This window comes from Neurospora tetraspora (genome assembly GCF_033439725.1).
Source record: "Neurospora tetraspora strain CBS 560.94 chromosome Unknown B0H65scaffold_4, whole genome shotgun sequence".
Taxonomy (NCBI): domain Eukaryota; kingdom Fungi; phylum Ascomycota; class Sordariomycetes; order Sordariales; family Sordariaceae; genus Neurospora; species Neurospora tetraspora.
The window spans coordinates 439,798-459,389 of record NW_026944386.1 but is presented as its reverse complement, the minus strand read 5'-3'; the positions used below and the strand labels follow the sequence as shown (position 1 = coordinate 459,389).

At 50.4% G+C, this 19,592-nt stretch overlaps 5 protein-coding genes across 5 annotated transcripts; all 5 read right to left on the bottom strand.

The window, feature by feature from the left end:
• Positions 1–3,984: 3,984 nt before the first annotated feature.
• Positions 3,985–5,183, bottom strand: B0H65DRAFT_442154 (uncharacterized protein; the record flags this gene model as incomplete). The annotated part of the gene is made up of 2 exons (XM_062825563.1): positions 3,985–4,674; positions 5,034–5,183. The coding sequence occupies 2 exons, from the start codon at positions 5,181–5,183 to the stop codon at positions 3,985–3,987; spliced, it is 840 nt and encodes a 279-aa protein (XP_062681259.1).
• A 2,370-nt stretch (positions 5,184–7,553) lies between these two features.
• Positions 7,554–9,787, bottom strand: B0H65DRAFT_557763 (heterokaryon incompatibility protein; the record flags this gene model as incomplete). Its single annotated transcript, XM_062830084.1, is given in 3 exon segments — positions 7,554–7,655; positions 7,668–9,395; positions 9,425–9,787. The coding sequence occupies 3 exon segments, from the start codon at positions 9,617–9,619 to the stop codon at positions 7,554–7,556; spliced, it is 2,025 nt and encodes a 674-aa protein (XP_062681258.1). The 5' UTR covers positions 9,620–9,787.
• Positions 9,788–11,179: 1,392 nt separating this feature from the next.
• Positions 11,180–12,084, bottom strand: B0H65DRAFT_572848 (uncharacterized protein; the record flags this gene model as incomplete). The annotated part of the gene is made up of 2 exons (XM_062830522.1): positions 11,628–12,084; positions 11,180–11,283 (listed from the first exon to the last, which is right to left on the bottom strand). The coding sequence occupies exons 1-2, from the start codon at positions 11,884–11,886 to the stop codon at positions 11,180–11,182; spliced, it is 363 nt and encodes a 120-aa protein (XP_062681257.1). The 5' UTR covers positions 11,887–12,084.
• A 648-nt stretch (positions 12,085–12,732) lies between these two features.
• On the bottom strand, positions 12,733–13,854 carry B0H65DRAFT_572843 (zinc finger protein-domain-containing protein; the record flags this gene model as incomplete). Its single annotated transcript, XM_062830521.1, has 1 exon — positions 12,733–13,854. The coding sequence occupies one exon, from the start codon at positions 13,852–13,854 to the stop codon at positions 12,733–12,735; it is 1,122 nt and encodes a 373-aa protein (XP_062681256.1).
• A 2,098-nt stretch (positions 13,855–15,952) lies between these two features.
• Positions 15,953–19,224, bottom strand: B0H65DRAFT_181651 (ribonucleotide reductase large subunit). Its single transcript, XM_062821515.1, has 3 exons — positions 19,088–19,224; positions 18,862–19,019; positions 15,953–18,788 (listed from the first exon to the last, which is right to left on the bottom strand). Exons 1-3 carry the CDS (start codon positions 19,104–19,106, stop codon positions 16,209–16,211), a joined length of 2,757 nt encoding a protein of 918 aa, XP_062681255.1. The 5' UTR covers positions 19,107–19,224; the 3' UTR covers positions 15,953–16,208.
• Between the last annotated feature and the right edge of the window lie 368 nt (positions 19,225–19,592).

Genomic DNA, 19,592 nt, shown 5'->3' with positions numbered 1-19,592 from the left:
GAGTCCCGTCGCTTGTCGTCGCTTGGCCTGCGGGCAGAGTGGATCACTGGATATAGTGGGCGGTGGGTTTTGTGCGAATTCCCCTCCTTCTCCCCCACTTGACCACGCCAAAAGTCCCAGAGGGCTGGTTGTTCTTTTGCGATAGTTTCGAGGCTGTTTGAAGGAGCACGTTTGCTAACACATGTCGTTGAAAATACATCAGACGAGGGGAGGATTGGTACCTGCGGCGGCACCCGTCAGCACTCACTTGGCTTTAAGCTCGATCACATCCGACCTTGCCTGGTCTGTGCTAGCGGAATGCATCCCGCATCATCAAGTGGAGAGCGCCAAGACATGGAGAGTGGACTGATGTCATGAGCACCACAAATCTTTGCTCTGTTCGTCTTCAAGATTCTCTTGCTCTTGCAAGTTCTGTCGCCGTTGGCTGCCATTCCGAACTATTTCGTTCGCAAGAACGAGAGATGATAAAATCTGATCGCGATGGAGCCTGATCAAAACCACCACTCGCCCATCTCCGAAATCACAGACTAGCGACAAGACAGAAGGCTGGGGATGCTCCGCCTACAGCTGAAGTGTGAATCCCTTTCCCGCAGCGTGCTAACAAAGATTGCCCCGCTGAACGTGGTCACTCGTCCCGCTGGACTTCTTCAGCCCAGAGATACAGCCTGAAGACACACCAGAGACAGAGGTCACCGAGGCCTCACCACCAGTCCAAGGTCAACGTGAAAGACAATGCACGCGAAAAAGCAACGAGAGGGATCAAGCTCTTTTTAGTGCCGGCTTTTGGGTGAGACACGCTGGCCACCATTGCCTCTGTGCATGCACCACGTCGACCACGATCTTCATCCGAGTCCAAGTCTGAGCAACAAGGACGGGGACATCCTCCCAACCACCTCGATAGTAGTTTACAACTACCATCCCGAGCGGGATCTCTACATAGCTACACTCTGCAGTTGCAGTGCCGAACCTCATCTCGGGAAACTTCAACCAAGATCCAGTCATCAACTCATCACCAGTAACACAACCATCCCCGCCCTTTGCCCCTGTGTACTACCATCCTCATTTCCCACCTCCGTCATCTACTGCGAACATATTCCCAACTGTGTGACCATATTTCATACTCATAACCTCATTTACACGCTTCACAATAGCACACAGCGACGGGTAACGGGTTACTCCGTCCCTCCTTTGTGAGCTTTGTCCTCTCACTTGTGTGAGCCTGTGCGTCCTTGGTGTACGGGATTTACCTTGCTTGTTTTTAGGGCCTTGTTGTACATGGCAAATCCCTTCTTTTTTCACCTCACTTTGCAAACTTCAATATGTTGCCTTTCGCCAAGCGTCTTATTTCGATTTCATATTCCCTATCACGCCTATGGAAGACTTCTTTCTTTGCAAAACCCCGCAAGTCATGCTCCATGGTTCGCTGTTCGGATCAGAACCTGAGCGAGCTCTTAATAGTCCAGCCCACGTGTACTCGTGCATGTGTATGCATGCTTCGTGCAGTGGTTTGCATATTTTGCGGATGCTACTAGATATGCAAGCTTTACCGCCTTTCAAATGCCTCAGGAGCTCAAAGTCGAGCTGAGAAGGTACATAATCGCGGTGTACGTTAACTCGGATCGTCAACTACACGATCATCATGTAAACACTTAGTGGATGTGCATTATGAACGTGAACGAAGTTTTCGGTTTTCATGGTGTAGAATGTGGGTATTTTGACTTCGAAAGCCCGGGTGAAGTTCAGACGAACGATAGGCCCATCCGCCGGGAAACACGACATCGGAGATTCACGATACGAGGGTTGAGAAGGCTTCCGTTGGAGAGACGTCCAACGACGCCGATATCAACGATGCCAAAAGGATGTAAACACAATGTCCTTGGGGCGCCTTGAAGCTAAAAACGCTGTAAAGAAAAAAAAGGCACACTTCATTACAGTACATCCATCCCATTTCATCAAACCCAACCCTCAACATTAAGTGTCTAAATGTTAAGCATCCGGATCTTTACAAACATGATCCACTCCATCGTCGTCACCATCTCATCTCCACTTCACCAAGACCCTTCACATCTCCACAAAGATCGGCGATCACTCAGTTCACTCCTCAGTTACTGTAACTCCAATTCCACTCTCCACAACGCACTCACTCCCCACACAAAAAGTTCCCCAAAAAGTTAAAAAAAGTCTCCGAAACAGGATGACACCCGGAAAGCTCCATAAAAAAAAATTAAAAAAAAGACGATTAAAAGACAAAAGACATACAACACCAGGGATTCGCTGGTCGTCACCGACCCAACTACTAGTCTGGCCCTCACTGGCTTATCTATGGGAGAGCGGACGGGATCCCGAGTTTTCCAGTGGGTATGGTCGTATGTGATTGTTATGCTGCGAAATGGTAGTTATAAATGGGGGGCACAGCACAGGTGTAAGTGTAAGTGTAAGTGAGTCTCCCATCCATCACGATCAACGTTGGAGATGGGAGGGGAGCGGTTGAGGAGGGGAGGAAGGGAGGGTAAGGCGGCAGGCCTAACTTATTGATCCTTTCTATAAGTGAAGATATAAAATATGTTTTGTGTCTTTGGTGGGACAACTGGAGGGAGGGTATGAGGCGAGGAGTCTGAAAGGTTGAGATTTGAGGGAGGGAGACTGGGAGAGAAATCTCTGAGTTATAGGGACTGGTTAATCTAAACAGAAGGAAGATGGGGGATCTTGCAAGGCTGGGAGCTGGAGAAGCTGAGAAGCTGTCGGAAGAAACGTCAAACTCAGAGGGGACTGAAAAGAGTGAGCATACTGACTACACTTATGGGAATTCGGTGCCCAACAGGCCGGGAGCAGGAGGGTTTTCAATTCTCATGCTACCGAAGAATGGTCAAAGTCACAGTCCAGTAAAATGTATTCTTTCCTTGCTCGTTTCTGGAAGCCGAGTCTAGATACGCTTCAGGCTACTCCGTCAAGTCGAGTGGACAAATCCAGTTCGCGAGTAAACGGTTGGTCAAAGCTGTGTTGGGCGAGCTCTATCTGGAGTGACGGAGTGAGTCTCATACATGTACTTATGACTGTCGTGCAGATGGAGATTAAGAACGCGGTAGTTTTATTACTTCTGATGGTTGTGTTGCGTCTTCAATTCTGCTTTCCTCCTTTTCATGGTCTTCTTCTCACGGCCTCCTTATGTTCTTATCATGTCCTGGTCTCACCCTTCTCCACTCCTTCTTTCCTTTGCAACTTCTTCTTTCCTCATATTCTGAGCCAGGCTGAACCGGAAAACTTGACACATGCCAGTACAGCCAGCATAAAGCTCAAACTGATTTGTGTAGACAGTACAGGAAGAAACTGATTTGTATGTAGAGACGGGCAGGAAGAAACTGATTTGTGTAGAAAGGCAGGCCGAAATTGATTTGTGTACAAAGGCAGAAAATGATTTCTCTGTAGACGGGCAAAAACTGATTTGACTGCAGACGGGCAGCAAGGGAAAAAAAAAAAGAATTGAAGTAGCCGCGCCCATCCCATCTGCAACCTCGCGGTTCTTGCCCAAACAATAAAAAGTAACTTGAGAGATGAGGAAAATCAAGAAACCAAAGGGAAAAACCGACGAAGATAAATCGAGAAATTGTACCTTTCCCACAACTTATAAAGGAAAGAACAGAAAGAAAGACGTCCAAAACGACCCAACAGGAAACTGGCCAACCCAGACATTTCCCAAGATAACCGTTATAATTCCAGATCGGCAAGATATCCAACCGTGCAAGATCCATGACGAAACCTCCCAAAACAAAGAGACAGAAAACAAACTGCGGCAAAGTAAAACCAACGCCCCGCCCCCCGAGCAATGGAAACCACCCAACTGATCCCGATCCCGATCCCAACCCAGTCTCACTCCCAAACATCAGGGTGTAGATACCGTTCCGTCAAGGGCCCCCAAGAAATGCTCCCGGCTCCTGCTCCTGCTCCTGCTCCTACGGAGGGAAACCATCACCACCCGGGGGCTACTCATACCATGCTGGCGAGATATGTAGTCAGAAACAACTGTAAAAGGGCATGAAGAATTGGCAGCATGTCCATCTCCGGCCCCGGCCCCGGCCCCGGCCCCGGCCCCGGCGCAGGCGGAGGCCCCAGCGCAGGCGGAGGCAAAGCAAACCCATCATTTGGGAGAGCTGGTAAGTGCAGCGCCAGCTCGGCCTCAGGCGCTGGAGTGAGCAGCCCCATGACGATTTGTGCCTCGTGGTGCTCATGATGATGGGGCACGAGGACTGGCGTGGGGAGGCCGTTGACGACCTGTGTCTCATGATGTTCATCATGATGAGGTACCGGGGCTGGCTCGGGGTGTGGCTGTGCAGCTATGCCCTGCTGCTGGTTGAACTGCTGCCCGGGCTCATTTTGGTCCTGCCCGGGGAGCGGGGGAAGAGGGAAAAAAGTGGCCGGAAGGAACGGAGCGGGAGACCCCCATGGGAACGGGGGAGAAACAGCCCCCTCGAAAGGAAGGGCGGGAGAAGAGGAGGAGGAGGAGGAGGAAGAGTCCGAGCTGTACTCGGAGTCCGAGCCCGAGTCGTGGGAGGAGGGAGACGAGGGTTGGAGGGGCATGTCGGGAATAGGGAGTAACGGGTCGTGTTCCCCGGCCGGCCACTGAAAGAGGTCCAGCGAGGGCAAACCGACACTATCGTTGTCGCTGTCGTCGTCGGTCTCGTTTTGGTCATCATCACTAACCCCATCCTCCTTCTCCCCCTCCTCCTTTTCCTCCTCCTTCTCCTCCTCCTTCTCCTCCTCCTTCTCCTCCTCCTTCTCCTCATCCTTCTCCTCCTCCTTCTCCCCCTCCTTCTCCCCTCCTTCTCCTCCTCCTTCTTCTCTTCACCTCCCACTACACGCTCTGGCGAGACCGTCGGCCGCTGAGTTGGGAGGACCGAATTCTCGATGGGTAGGGTATCTTGCTCCTGTTGCTTTATTTTGGGTTGGAAGGTCAGTTTCAATTTCTCCTGATGTTCATACCAAACCTTGATAATGGGAAAAGAGAATGTGCAAGATGGATAAAGGAATCCTCTTACATTGGATATGTTAACTTGCTCAACACGCTCCTCATCGTAGATGGCAACCTCGCCGCCATCGTAGCTGGTTTTCCGCCGCTTGGCCCGGGGGCGGTCACGACTTTCGAGGTGCTTGTCCTCGCCAGGCCTCTTGGGTCCGTCCATGGTCATGGTTGTTTCCTTTCGTTGGTAGATGATAGGAGGGGTGCAATGTGGTAGTTTCAAGTTGAATTGTTGGGAAAAGTTCTTTTTGATGGTAAACGAGTTCTTCGAGGTGTGGAAAGAAGAGCGGAAACTGTGGTGAGAGAAGAAGAAGGAAGAGCGATAAAGAACTTCAGGGGATATGGGGGTATTTATCTAGACTTGAAATCCATGAGGTTCTTGTCGGGCTGGCCACTTGTCCCCCAAGTGCATACAAAATCCATGAAACATGATGTTTACCTGCGCGCAACGACCTACATCTCGCATAGATGCGAAGTGAACAATTGTTTTCCAAGTTCCATGTCCGAAGAAGTGAGTGAGTGACGGATAAGCCACCCAAAAGACCGAAGATGGCAGAGACTCTGGAGGAGGAAACAGGACTTATATATGCAGGACCACGCATATCAACCGCGGCCACGGCACTGGGACTCCCACAGGGACTTGATGCGGGTTTCTTTTCCAAACTCCGTGAGATTCTGCAACACCGGCATCTATGGAACAATGCACCGGCATAGATGCAGCCTTTTCCAAGAACCATTGATTTTGAATGGCCGAGCCCCGCAGATCAAGGTATGAGGTGCCGGACTTGGACAAACATGAAGTCGAGGGGGGCGCTTCTGTTCGGCATCAAAATCCCCAACTGCGAGGATCGGCCTGCATCATACATGCACCAGAATACCGCCGGATCGGACCTGAATTTGATAATTGCATGTCAACTTCGGTGATCCAGCAATTAGACTCAACCCTCCGGTGTGCGTGACGGCGCGTGTCCTGTTTGTACCAGGGCTGGGACATGTCCCTCTCTGAGGACTGAGCGAACGGACATGTGGGCGAATTTGTCTGAATGTAGCCGGGCCAAGCTGGTCGTGGAAAATTAGCTCGCATGTCAGTAGAGGTTCTCTTGTCCAAATCAACGCGTGCGGTGAACAAAGCTTGATTGCCATTCGGAGTGGTTGGTTGTGATGATGACTGATACCAGCTTTTTAAGCTCACGCTGCCTCCTCAAGGCGGTGATCGTGATCACGCTTTCTCAATGCGTACATGTGTCGGAGCTGTGGTTGAACGGTTGCGCATCCTGCTCACCAAAATGACGACGACGAATATCGTGCTGCAAGTGTCACCCGCATTGCATCAAAGGCAAAATTCCATATCCATCCGTGATGAAGCCCCTATAAAGCCCGTGTTCGTCATTTTCCCTCCGCGTATCGAAGAGGCCCGGATCGGACTGGCGTAGGGTGTATGCGTCTTCTCTGGGATAATACCCCTCTGATCTTGTCATTGATGCATGCAAAGTGAGGTTTCATGCGTGAAGCACAAAGTCTGAGAAAGAACAGGATCAATTAGGTGATAGAAAAAATACTGGAATTTTCAGCCTGAAGTACAGGAAGAGGGATGCCCTGCTCGGGCTTGGCTGGGAAAATTGTTGGAAAGGGGGTTGGAAAGAGGGTTGGCGACGAGTGTCATAGCAAGTTTTTTCTTGCACGATTTTCGAAGGAGATGAGCACAGACAATTTGATTGATGACTGCTGGTGGTTCTTCGAAAACAGAGCAGGAGCGAAACAGCCTCGGAAACGTTTTCGTGAATGACCCCGATATTTATACCATGTCGTCTCTTGCCGTAGAGCTTCCCTGCTCCAGGACTGTGAAGATGTGTTTTTCTCTCGGATTGGTGCCATTTTCACATGTTTTTTAGATCATCGCTGTGCAGTGCAGGTGTATGTATGCTACTCGGCGCCAAAACGGATGAGAAAGTCATTGCCTCGCAACTTCCTTCCATGGAGCGGATGTTGGCGCAGATGCGACGGTCCCATTGCAAAGCCTCCTTCCTGTTGTGAGAGGCAGGCATGTTGAATTAGTTGAGCTTTCTGGTATAATTGAGCGGAGACCATTGTTAAGTATTTACTGCGTGTTTTATCTGATGGAATTGAGCAAGTTCATGATTTGTAGTTGGCCAAATTCAAAACGTCCATGCAAACCAATAACCAATTGCAAGGAGGCGTGGTCGGCGACATGAGTTTGGGGCTCGGCATCACCGGGGGATTCGGTCCCTCCAAAGAGACAAAATGCAAAGGCTAGATGTCTCTTAAACATTGTACGAGAAAAGGAGTTTCAAATGAGTGTACTGTCAATTTACATATATTTGCTGTGAAGAAAATATGAACGAGTGTCCAAGGTGGGTTTGCATCGGTTTGTGTGAAAAAGAAAGAGCGAGTGGGTCCCCGAACGAGCAACTTCCTTCTCCTACAATTTGCATGAGACCAAAGGTCAACATTCTCGCCACCACTGCTTGTGAAAAAGAACAAGAAAAAGGGAACAAAGGAAAAAAAGAAGAAAAACATATCAAATAAGATAGAAATCCTCCCTCTCCGCTGTATCAGCGAGTTCCCCGTCCATAATCCCGTCGCAGTATGCTTCCCCCATCAAAAGGTACGTGTTGTCCCCCTTTTCCGGTACCGGTCGTACCACGTATGGTATTACATCGCCGTGAAATACAACCACTTTGTCGCCGGGCTGTGAGTGCCCTGGGCCCATGCCCAGATATCCATTCTTTGTGAGGTACGGGCGCTTGCAACGCATGTTCCCCAAGGCCAGATAATATCCCTCCGCCAGGAGCTCGTCCATGTGCATTTCCATCGCCAAGTTGGCCTGCTTATCTCCAGCTTTGTACGCTGCCATATAGTCATTCCAATCATCTTCCCGGCTTGCCCAGTCCTCGTAGTATGCGACGAATTTCCGATAGAGTGATTCCAGTTTTGAGTCTGTCCTTTTGTAGGGTTGGTGGCCAACTCCATACGCGATATACTGATCCCCAATGGGCACTCGCCATAGGGCAGCATCATGATGAGTAGTAGTTGCATATATGTTTTTGGCACATTTGTTCTGCTTGGACATGTTTAACAGCCTCTTGACGGAGTCGAAAAATGCAAGGATTTTCTTAGGACCGTCAGGGCAATGCAGGCGGTTAACCTGTGCCTGCTCTCCTAAATCCACGATAGTATCCACGTAAAAGCCACGGACGCCCAGAATGGTAGGGGATGAAGTAGGCACCAAATCCGCTATTCTGAACTTCCCACAGGCTGAGTATGACGTAGTTGCTACATACGTCTTTATTGTTTTGCTGTTCCACTCAGGCACCCATGACGGTAGTTCCATCTCGTTCTTGGTGCTGCTGCTCATTGCTTCCCCTGATTGGGCAGAATTTCTTCGTCCCAAACTCCCGTAACGAATGATGTATAGACCTCTGATCCGTTGTGTTTTCCATTTCTTTTCGATTATCGCTCTTGCGGTTTGCGTCAACACTTGCGCAATGGTCGTTGACGTAGAATAATCCGGCCGAATACCAAGCTCATCCGCGTCCCCCGCTAAGCCAAGGAGTCCGTACACTTTGTCGCGCTTATTTGTAACGTACGACGGTGTAGATCCTACAAAGACTTCCGCAAGGAGGTGTTCCAGGGTTTCTTTCCGATCCAGGTACTGGCTGTGCCCCCGATGCTGAAAGAGCTTGTGTAATTTAACGAACCCTGAGGCGAGGTTGGAATATGTAGGTGTGTCAGGTGTCTCTAGACGTTCACGCAAACATCTGTCCAGTACAATGCACCTCGTAAAATCGACTACTGCGGAAATAAATCTCTCAGGGACGACCTCGTAGCCACAAGCAAAAACCGTATCCGAACAGAGACAGAACTCCTGTATAGTCCACACTCGCGTGAACCATGATCTTTCCACCCAGCGCGTAAAAGAGCGTTCCCTTTTCAATCCAAGAAAAACCTTGAATGCCTTACTCAAGAAAGCAACGACACCAGGCTGTTCAATATTTTCCTCAATGAGGCGACCGACGGAAAGCAGATGCTCTTCTGAGGTATGGTCGCCGATCTTATCGAGGAATTCTTGACCGATTTCTGCAAAGGCATCCATTACTTTGTCGGAGCCGTCAGCAGCAGGGCCTAGCCAAACGATGACTTGATGGGCAGACGAGTAGATATCCTTCATGAGCATGACCTGGAAGGATTTTTCCTCGTTGTCTTCCTGGTTGATACATATCTGGTCAATCCACAGAGGCAGGGGCTCAAGCTGCCACCGGCGTTGGAGTTCTCGAAGATGACGGAGGCAAGTATCCAGGGATGATGTCAGGGGAAGTGGTATAAAAGCTCTGCCATCGTTGACTTCATTGACCACTGAAATCTCATGCGCCCTGGTGCTGTCCCCCAGACGTATGAAAGCGCGATATAGCTGGGCGCCTGGGAGATAGGCGCAGTGTAGATGTAGCAGTATAGGTCGTCCGTATAACTAGAAGCGGGATGGAGGTCGATCAGACGAATTTGGGTTGACGGATCTGACAGAGGAACCGAGTCATAGCTGAACAGGCTGCCGGTCAACATTGCGTCCGTCTGCGTGGAATCAGCCATGAAGACGAAGAGATCGGACGGCGCGCGGCATCAAATATGCAAGTGGGATCGATAGCAGCAATTCCAGAAAGCCGACTGCTGCAAACGCGATGGTGTTGGAAGTTTGGAAAGAGGCTGAAGATCCATCAAATATGGCTGCCTGACCTGAGCCCAAGAGGCCATCGATGCTAGGATCACATGTTGAGGTTACATGGCGACGTTAGACGACGAGGTTAAACGGCGTGTGATTGGCTAGAAGGCAGAGCCTGGAGCTGAGAATACCTTGAACATGTTGCGGTCGCGAAATGATTGGATGTTGTGGTTTTCGCCGTGAGAAATGAGCGAGGCCATGTAGAACTATGTAGGAGAACTGAACAATAAAAGGATGAAGAGGATAAGGGTTAGGAAGAAAATGAAGAACTGAAGGAGAGAGTAAGAAATGGGGGCGAGGGAGATGAAGGAAAAGGACATGAAAAAGAAGGACATGAATAACGAGAATAGCATGAGAAAAAGCGCCCTGGATGGTGACCCGAATCGCTTCATTGCCAAACAACGGTGTTCTGTTGAAGTTGAAGAGGAAGAAAGAGGAAAAAAAAACTGAAGCTGGAAGAGATCCGCCGCCAACCCCAAATCAACTGGCACAACGCACATTTCCAAGTTCTTTCTGCCATCCGCTCCTGCTCTTCATACACCCCCGAGGCCTGCCGCCTGAGCTGCCAATCACAAAGAACGGCAAGAACCTACCTACCTAGGTAGGTAAGACCGACGGGGGGGAATTCGCGACACGCAATCTGGCCATCACAAGAGGAAAGCGCAAACATACTACCCACCAAAGAAAATTGGATCCCAAGAAAGAGCTTCCGAACTGCTATTCCACCACTGCACATGGCAACCTTCAGTTCTCCTCCCCATCAATAACTGAGCGAGTGTCCGGGTGGATTAGATGAGGTCATCAGAATGCTGAGTGTCCGACTGGAACTTTTGCACGAGACACTGATAGCAAGTGCAACATTGAATAAGTATATGTTACGTCGTTAAGAGATCAGGCCAACACTCCAAACATTGTATGGTGATACCTTCGAAGCAAATATGGTAGGAACTGACAATTGTAATATGCTGCTGTTCTGAGCAAAGAACGGGTTGGGCCAAATGAAGCTTGTAATCAGGGTGAATGACTGAATGTTAAGGAACATATAGTGTATCAGAAAACTGGTTGAAGGGGAAAGGAATATACTCGAGTACTCCGGAAGGGAGATGGGCGGTTGAAGTCAGTCCTCCAAGCTTTTATTCGTGCTTGCACGATGATGTTAGCGCCGGTCCAACAGGACCTCATTTTTTGACACTTACGAACAACGCATGACATGGAATGTGCGCCACACTACCCATCCATTCGAAAGCGACACTGGACCTTTCCCTGCCATCCCAAGAGTGACTCATCAACGATTTACCAAGTCCATATTTCATATTCTCCCTAATCCTCCTTTCATTGGAATTACAACTAAGTGTCCACCGCGAGTACTGCGGCCCACTATCGTAAAAAGAGCTTGGCTGCCGGGATGTTCAACGATTGTCAAGCTGTGCTCAAGGTGGTTGTTCGATGTTTGCCTTGGTGAGTTCGCCGCCAGAACGTAGATTCTCATCTGAATAAGGGACACCAAACATATCGAGGGATTTGAGACCGATCTCTGCAAAAGTGTAAAGGCATCCATTAATTTATCAGAGCTGTCAGCTTTCAGCAGAAGAGCCTTGCCAAAAAGACAAACGTGGTGGTGCGGGAAGTCAAACTCATAACTTTGCTCTTTGAACCTTCCTCGGCATAGACGAAAGCTTACTCCTTCTGCTAATCTAATCTCCTTTCCTGCTCTCTCGCCCTTTCATAAACCACTCCAACTCACAAGAAGCTAAAACATGTGCCAAAGGAAGACACAACCGATACGAGAATATCCTCTAGTTCCTCTCACGCATCGCTACCCCTCTGGCTGCGCCACGATGGCGCATCGCTTCGCAACTGCTGCCTTCTGCCCCGTACGCTGCGGGGACTGTACAGCCGCTTCTTGAGTGGCGGCAAAGGATGAGGTTGTGGACACAACCGATTTTATTGAGAGCATTCGCATAAGGAATTCCTCGGGGCTTCGGTAAGTCGACGCTTGTTGTTCGAGGCGCTGTTCTAATGATAGGTTGGTGAGGACAGCGTCTCTCAACGAGTCCGTGATCGATACAACAGATGCATCGGTGGCGTTCATCTGTCTCCGTGACATGGGAAGACGAAAGTGTTCAGAGTTCGACATTGTGCGTGGAGATGGCTGTGGTTTCGTTCAAGTGGGTGAGAGGCGAAGGCAGAGAAAGAAACTCAAAGACTTGGTACAAATGTCGGCCTGATGGAGTGTTGGTCAGCGACATCTCCCACAGAATTTGTCGTCGACAAAGCGACTGACAGATAGGTAGCGTACCTTGGGTGGTGTTAAGTTTCCGATGAGACATTGAGGGAGAGTAAGGAAAGATGAATCTCTGTTGGACTCATGGTGTCGACTGGAGATGAAGGAATGTCGGTTCGTGTACGTGTCAGGTTGTTGTTGTTGTTGATGTTGTCAGGTTCTTCAGCGGTGATGGATTGCGGGCGAAATGGTTTGCCAAAAGGAAGAGTAGTACGTTGAAAACGGGAGAGAAAGGTACCTCATTTTAATTGGTTTCTTGATTGGCGAGTTGCGCTCAAGGTCGTGAAAAAGGCAGGAGTAACTGTCAAAGTTGAATCTGTCTCAGTTGCCCAGGATCTGGTTCTCCACCTCCCCGAGACCGGGGAGCAAACGGTCCGTATAATCGCTGTCGTTTTAGGAAAGAACGAGGGAAAAGGAGAGGCTAGGAGGGAAAGACACGGGAATAAGGAGAAAGGAAGGAAGAAGGGAGTGAGAACTGAAAAGCACAAAGCATCAAATTGCTGGTAATGATTCCCGTTCGATACGTTTTATTTCTCAATACAAACAGAAAACAGCGCAACCACGGCGAAGTTTTCGAAAACATTCAGACTTCCGCGCCACACGAAACATAAACCAGACAAACACAACTGCCATTATCATCACACTCACCACCTCATCTCCCGTGTGCACCGCCCGTTCCTCCCATAGAATCAAATCCCCTCACACAACGCTCTTTTTCCACCTCCCCCCCGTCCTCTCAATCATGTCCATCGCCTTCCCCGGCAACTCCCTCACCCATTCGTCTTTCCCATTCCCCTCCATAATCTCCCCGCTCGTCTCCATGTACCTTCTCTTGAACTTCTCCCACAGCTGTCCGTCCGCGACATAGTGTTCCGAGCCGGCACGGTTCTTGTCAGGAGGTCTAGGATACCACGGATCATTCCTCCAAAAAGCTTTCGCCACGTTTTCGAGATGTGCGACTTCCGCCTCTTCGTCATCGTCTTCGGTTGGGATCGTCATCTTCTTGCAGCAGTCAAAGTCCAGCAACCACATTGCGTGGGGGCCGAAGACTCCTTCTTGGGTAAAGGGTTTGGAGCCGATACTGGGTGGGGGCGACGACAAAGCTGGCTGGTGTCGGGGCCGAGCAAGAACAAACTCCACGTCCGCCGCGTCAACCTCGGCCTCCCAATGAAGGAAAGCAAGCATGTCGGCCATGGCCATGGCGTACTCCTCCACCGGAAGCCCGAGTTCTTCGATCTGATCGAGGTGGAGCGGGAAGTTGCGGAAGCTGACGACTGATATCATCCGAGGTCTGTCTCTTGGTAGGCGGCGTCGTCCAAGGAAAGGACGGACCAAACAGTTTTGCTCCGTCCTCACGGCATCGAGGAGGTCGGCGGCGAGTTTTTCGCCCCGGGGTCCACCGTGACCACCGCCATGAAATCTTTGGGCGAGGAGTTGACGGACGTGTTGCTGCATCGGCGGGATTCTTTCGTTCTTGAGTGCCTTGCAGGGTTTGCAGTCTTTGGGGAGACGGGGCAGAAGCGAAGCCCATTCGGGGGAAGTCGAGGCGATGAAGTCGATGGCGGTGGGGATGTTGACTTGGTATCCTGTTATCAGGTTGCTGTCTGACTTCGATGCCATCGTTGCTGCTGTCAAACGGGCTAGGATGTGTTTGTGGATGTCGTGTTCCTTGGTGACTGACCGGCCGGTGTTACAATCCTCGCGTTTGATGACAGTTTTGTTATCGTTGTCGTCGTCGTCGACTTCGGAGAGGCGTTTGGCCCAGACGGAGCCACAATTGCCACGGCCGATTTCGACGAGAAGATGATCTTTCTGGGTCATGATGTTTACTGAAGTGGTTGGTGGATGTGTGATGTCAGTTTTAACAAAATGTTTTAGTTGCGAAAGAAGTTAAAGTTGGAAGCCAGAAGTGCCGGAACAAAGCTCAAAGGTTTTATATGGCAGAACCTAACCAGCCAGATGTCCTTCGGTAATACCGGACATCCGTAGGTTATGCAGAGAATAAATAATGCATATGCAATGCTCGCAGACTTGAAAGCACCGCCCACTTCCTTCTATCTTTCCTCCATACCATTCTCCGAGTCTGCACAGTCTGTCCTCTTCAAGTAGAAGCAGCATGGCAGACTGCCGAGTGGTCACAATAATATAACAAATCTGGACAGTCCAATACCGCTCGCTTGGTGCGTCATGTGCATTTTCCACCACCCAAGCTCCCCAAAGCAACAAGAAAAACTCAAAAACACTCATGTCCAATATCATCAACATTTTTGTAACCCAATAAAACAGGTCAAAAAAGCCAAGCCGCCTATCAAAAAGTAGTCGTAAAAATACACCGAACATGGATAGTAGACAGTCCAATACAACTCACTTTGGCTACTAAGAAACGCCATTACAAAACTGTAATAGGGATCACAACAATTTGAAGACACATCGGCTAGAATCCCATAGGAATTCTTCCATTCAAGGACTGCCTACAAGCTAGATTTCAAAGGCATAATAAAGACGGCTGGGATGCGTAATTAGTATATACTCGAGGTGTAATGTACTGACCGTAACGTGTATTTGTTCGGTTTATTCTTACGACAACACATTCGGGTAGGTAGGTACCTAGCTAAGTTTCGGATTTCACGCCACCTAGGAATGAATTAACAACTGAACTCCGGCAGACATATATAATTCCCGGACGTCAATCCGCCATATACCGCTGCTGCTGGTTCATTAACAGAAAACTCAGACGAATAAAGCTAATCAGCAAAAGCAGAAACGATTCCGTTCAAGTGCGTGATAGGGGCAAAGGCATAAAGAAGGAAACTTAAAAAGACGGTACAACTAAGTGTTGGGAATTGACGAGGAGAGAAAAAGGACTGCTGCTCCCAAGGCCTAGGGGACAGTGTTTATATATCTTTTTTTTGTCGCGCCCAACCGGGCGCTCAATGAGCCGGTGGGCTCCCTTTCTGAGTATGCTTACCTTCCTCCGTTATAATTGCTTCCTTCTGTTCGTAGCCTTGGACTCCTTCTTGCTGGCCACCATAGCGATGGCCTCATTCTAGGTACGTACAGGGCGCGGTCTTTCTATCCTCGTCATCGATTTCCGGGAGGAAGTTTGGTGCCGAGTGGCCATAAAAATCAAGCCAACTGAACATGGACAGTCCGATACGCATCGCTTTAGATACCTAGGAAAGGCCCTCCCAAAACTGTCGTGTGATATGTCTCCTAAGAATTTGGAAGGACGTCGTCGACCTGAACCTACCGGGGATTCTTCCCTTCAGGAAGCACCTCGAATTCATGTTCGAAGGTGTGGTGAAGACGGCAGAAATGCGTGAATAAGTACCTCGAAGGTGTGATGTATAGGATCATGACGTATTTGCACCTGGTTTATTCTTACCAACACTCGATTTCCCAAATACCTCGAATACCGGTCAATCCCTAGGCGTTGGTTTTCAAGTAAATGGTCTTTGGGCCGGCACACATGTAGGCAAGTGGATAAGAGCACATCCCATGTACTTGAAAGGTTCTTCCACTCGTCCTTCGTTCCTCAAAGGAGATGCGAGTTGTGCATTCCATTCTAGCAATGAGTTAAACTCCGGTAGAAACCACAGGCCTACGCAATATGCCGCTGATGGTTCCTTGCAGAGACGCCACGTAACAGGAACTCACGAATAAGGCTAATCAGTAGAAACTGCATGATGAACCAAGAGTATCAAGAAGATATTGATTGAAACTTTCACTCACAACTGAACTATCTCCTTTATCCAGGCCATACATACCTCCCCTTCGTTACATAGCAACTACTCGTTTCTTGATTTCCCTTCTTTCCCCCTTTTCGTTTTCTGTATCTAACAGAGTTGAGAAAGTGCGCTTATGCTTATGGGTATTGTTGTCTCGTTTATGGAACAAAAAGAAAACACCCAAATGATATATCCCAACCACGGAAACCAACCCAAGTCAAATCAAAACAAGATGCCCTATCCGTGCTGCTGACTGAAGACAAAACCCATCATTAACCCTGAACAGATCACACCGTACACATCATAACACTGCACACTTTTTAACCTTAAGCATCATACACCACACCGGACGGGCAAGGCTGCGGGCTTAACCGCTGCACATGACGCAGGACTCGGGGTTATCGATGGCGCCTGTTGTTTGATGTGGTTAGCGTGTGTCTTAAGGTCTCATAGAGGATAGTGTTGTCGCTTACAAGCAATTGCCTTCATAGAGTAGATATCTTCATCCCTCATCTTGCTCTCATCGTCCTTGTCCTCATTCTGGCCCTCCTTCTTCTCCAGCACCGGGGAGCCAATGTCCTCGGTCTTGACAATCGGCTCAGTGGCCAGAGCCTTGGGGCTCTCAGGCTCGGGCAGATCGGCCTTGAAGCCGGCATTCTTGGGGGGCGAGACTAGTGGACGAGGCCTGCTGTCACTCTGTACAGGAGCCTCAGTAGCCTCAGTAGCTTCAGCCGTGGGAGGAGGTGTGCTGGTGGGTGTGGGAACATCCTTGGTGCCGTTGGGTGTGCTGGTGCCGCTAACACCAGTCTGGGCGTACGGGCGGGGTGCCGCACTGTTCTCCCTCAACACGATAGAAGTATAAGTGCCGGCGGGAGGGGCGCGCTTCTTAAGACCCGAGTGGGCCGGGGCCACTTGGTCATCCGTGGCCTTGAGAGCCGCCTGGTCGACAGTGAACTGGATGGGCTGAGCAGCAGCTTGGGTACGGAGGTAGTACATGCCCGTCTTGAGACCCATCTTCCAGCCGGCGAAATGCATGCTGGTAATCTTGCCCATGGTGGGCTCGCGCATGTGAATGTTGAGGGACTGGGACTGATCAATGAAGGCACCACGGTCGGCAGACATCTGAACAATGGTACGCTGGGAAATTTCCCAGACGGTCTTGTAGAGGGCCTTGATGTCCTTGGGAATGCTCTGGATGTTCTGGATAGAACCGCCCTCAGCAATGATGCGGTTCTTCATGTTATCGGACCACAGGCCCATCTCAACAAGATCCCTGAGGAGCCAAGGGTTGACGACCTGGAACTCGCCGGCGAGCACACGTCGTTGGTAGATGTTGGAGGTATAAGGCTCGAAGCACTCATTGTTGCCAAGAATCTGAGAAGTAGAAGCAGTGGGCATAGGAGCAAGCAGCAGACTGTTGCGGACACCGTGCTTCTTGATGTCCCCCTTGAGAGCAGTCCAATCCCAAAGGTTGGTAGGGGTAACATTCCACATATCGTACTGGAGGATGCCTTGGGAGACGGGCGAGCCCTCGTAAGTGGCATAGGTGCCCTGCTCCTTGGCGAGCTGGCAAGAGGCAGTAAGAGCGGCGTGGTAGATGGTCTCGAAAATCTGGATGTTGAGCTTGCGAGCCTCGGGAGAATCGAAGGGCATGCGGAGAGCCAAGAAGGCATCAGCGAGACCCTGGACACCGACACCAATAGGACGGTGGCGCATGTTGCTGTTGTGGGCCTCCTTGACGGGGTAGTGGTTGACGTCGATGATCTTGTTGAGGTTGCGGACGACGACTTGGGTGACCTCGTGCAGCTTCTTGAAGTCGTACGAGGCATTTTCGTAGTCGACAAAGGCGGCAAGAGCAAGAGAGGCAAGGTTGCAAACGGCAACCTCATCAGGGGCAGAGTACTCGATAATCTCAGTGCACAGGTTGGAGCTGCGGATGGTACCCAGGTTCTTCTGGTTGCTCTTGCGGTTGCAGGCATCCTTGTAGAGCATGAAGGGGTTGCCGGTCTCAGTCTGGGCCTCGAGGATGGCATACCAGAGCTTCTGGGCCTTGACGGTCTTACGACCCTTGCCTTCCCTTTCGTACTTCTCGTACAGAGCCTCGAACTCGTCGCCGTAAACATCGGCAAGGCCAGGGCACTCGTGGGGGCACATGAGAGTCCACTGGCCGTTCTGCTCGACACGCTTCATGAAAAGATCGGGGATCCAGAGGGCAAGGAAGAGATCGCGAGCGCGCACCTCCTCCTTACCGTGGTTCTTGCGGAGGTCGAGGAACTCAAAGACATCGGCGTGCCAAGGCTCGAGGTAGATGGCGAAAGCACCAGGACGCTTGTTGCCACCCTGGTCAACGTAGCGGGCGGTGTTGTTGAAGACGCGGAGCATGGGAACGATACCGTTGGATGTGCCGTTGGTACCAGCGATGTAGGAACCAGTGGCGCGAATACGGTGGATGTTGAGACCGATACCGCCAGCCATCTTAGAGATCATAGCGCAGGTTTTGAGGGTGTCGTAGATACCATCGATGCTGTCTTCCTTCATGTCGACCAGGAAGCACGACGAGAGCTGGGCCTGAGGAGTGCCGGCGTTGAAGAGAGTGGGAGAAGCATGGGTGAAGGTCTTGAGGGACATGAGGTTGTAGGTCTCGATGACGCGCTCGACGTCGTCTCCCCAGATACCTACAGCAACACGCATGATCATGTGCTGGGGACGCTCAGCAATCTGGCCATCGAGCTTCAAGAGGTATGATCGTTCGAGGGTCTTGAAACCGAAGTATTGGTAGTTGAAGTCGCGGTCGTAGACAATGGCGGAATCGAACTCGTCCTTATGGCGCATGACACACTCGTATATCTCCTTGGCGATCATGGGGGAATGTTTGCCGGTCTTGGGGTTGACATAGTTGTAGAGGTCGCTGATGACGAGCGACCATTGCTTCTTGGTCTGCTTGTGGAGGTTGGACACGGCGATACGGGCGGCGAGGATGGCGTAGTCGGGGTGGGTGACGGTCATGTAGGCGGCAGTCTCGGCAGCCTGGGGAAGATTGTGTTAGCTCGTGATTTATAATCGGTACAAGGAGGAGAAGGATTTGGGAGGAGGTGCTTACCAGATCGTCTAGTTGTGCTGTGGTGACGCCGCCGTAGACGCCAGAGATGACCTTTTGTGTAATGGCTACAGGATCAACATGGTTCATGTCGAGGCCATAGCAGAGCCTCGAAACACGAGCTGTGATTTTGTCGAACTGGACGCGCTCCTGGCGGCCATCTGTGAAGAGAGGGTTAGCATTGAGCGTGGTGATGGCGTTTCTAGGAAAGGGAGGCTCGTGAACATACCGCGCTTCTTGACATACATGATGTCTGATGTGTGGGGGAGAAGGTGAAGAGGGAAGAAGAACAAAGACAGCTAACGACAGCAAGATGGGGGACACTAACAACAGAAGAACACCTCAAGTTCTGCTGCTATTGCTGCTGGGCCGTTGCAGGATTCGACAACGCTGACAAATGGCACGAGCAGGAAGACAACAAGCGGATAGGATTGAGGTGTTGTCTAGGCCCAAGCAATCTCGAAGTTGTCTTGGGGAAAGCGGTTATGGGATGGAGGACGAGAAGGAAGGACAGTCACAGTCACGGAAGAGACGGGAGAGAAGGGATCGAAAGGAGGAGGAAGAGAAGGGAGGACGATGGTTTTTCGAGATTGGCACTAAGGTATGGAAACTGCCAGTGCCAATGCGGGACCGGCTATGGGTCGTCAAAAGCGCGTCACCCGCTGTGCATTTTGGAGCATTGGGAGCATATGGACGCGTCTTGCTGTGCGCCGCTACAGTTTTTGTCGGTCTTT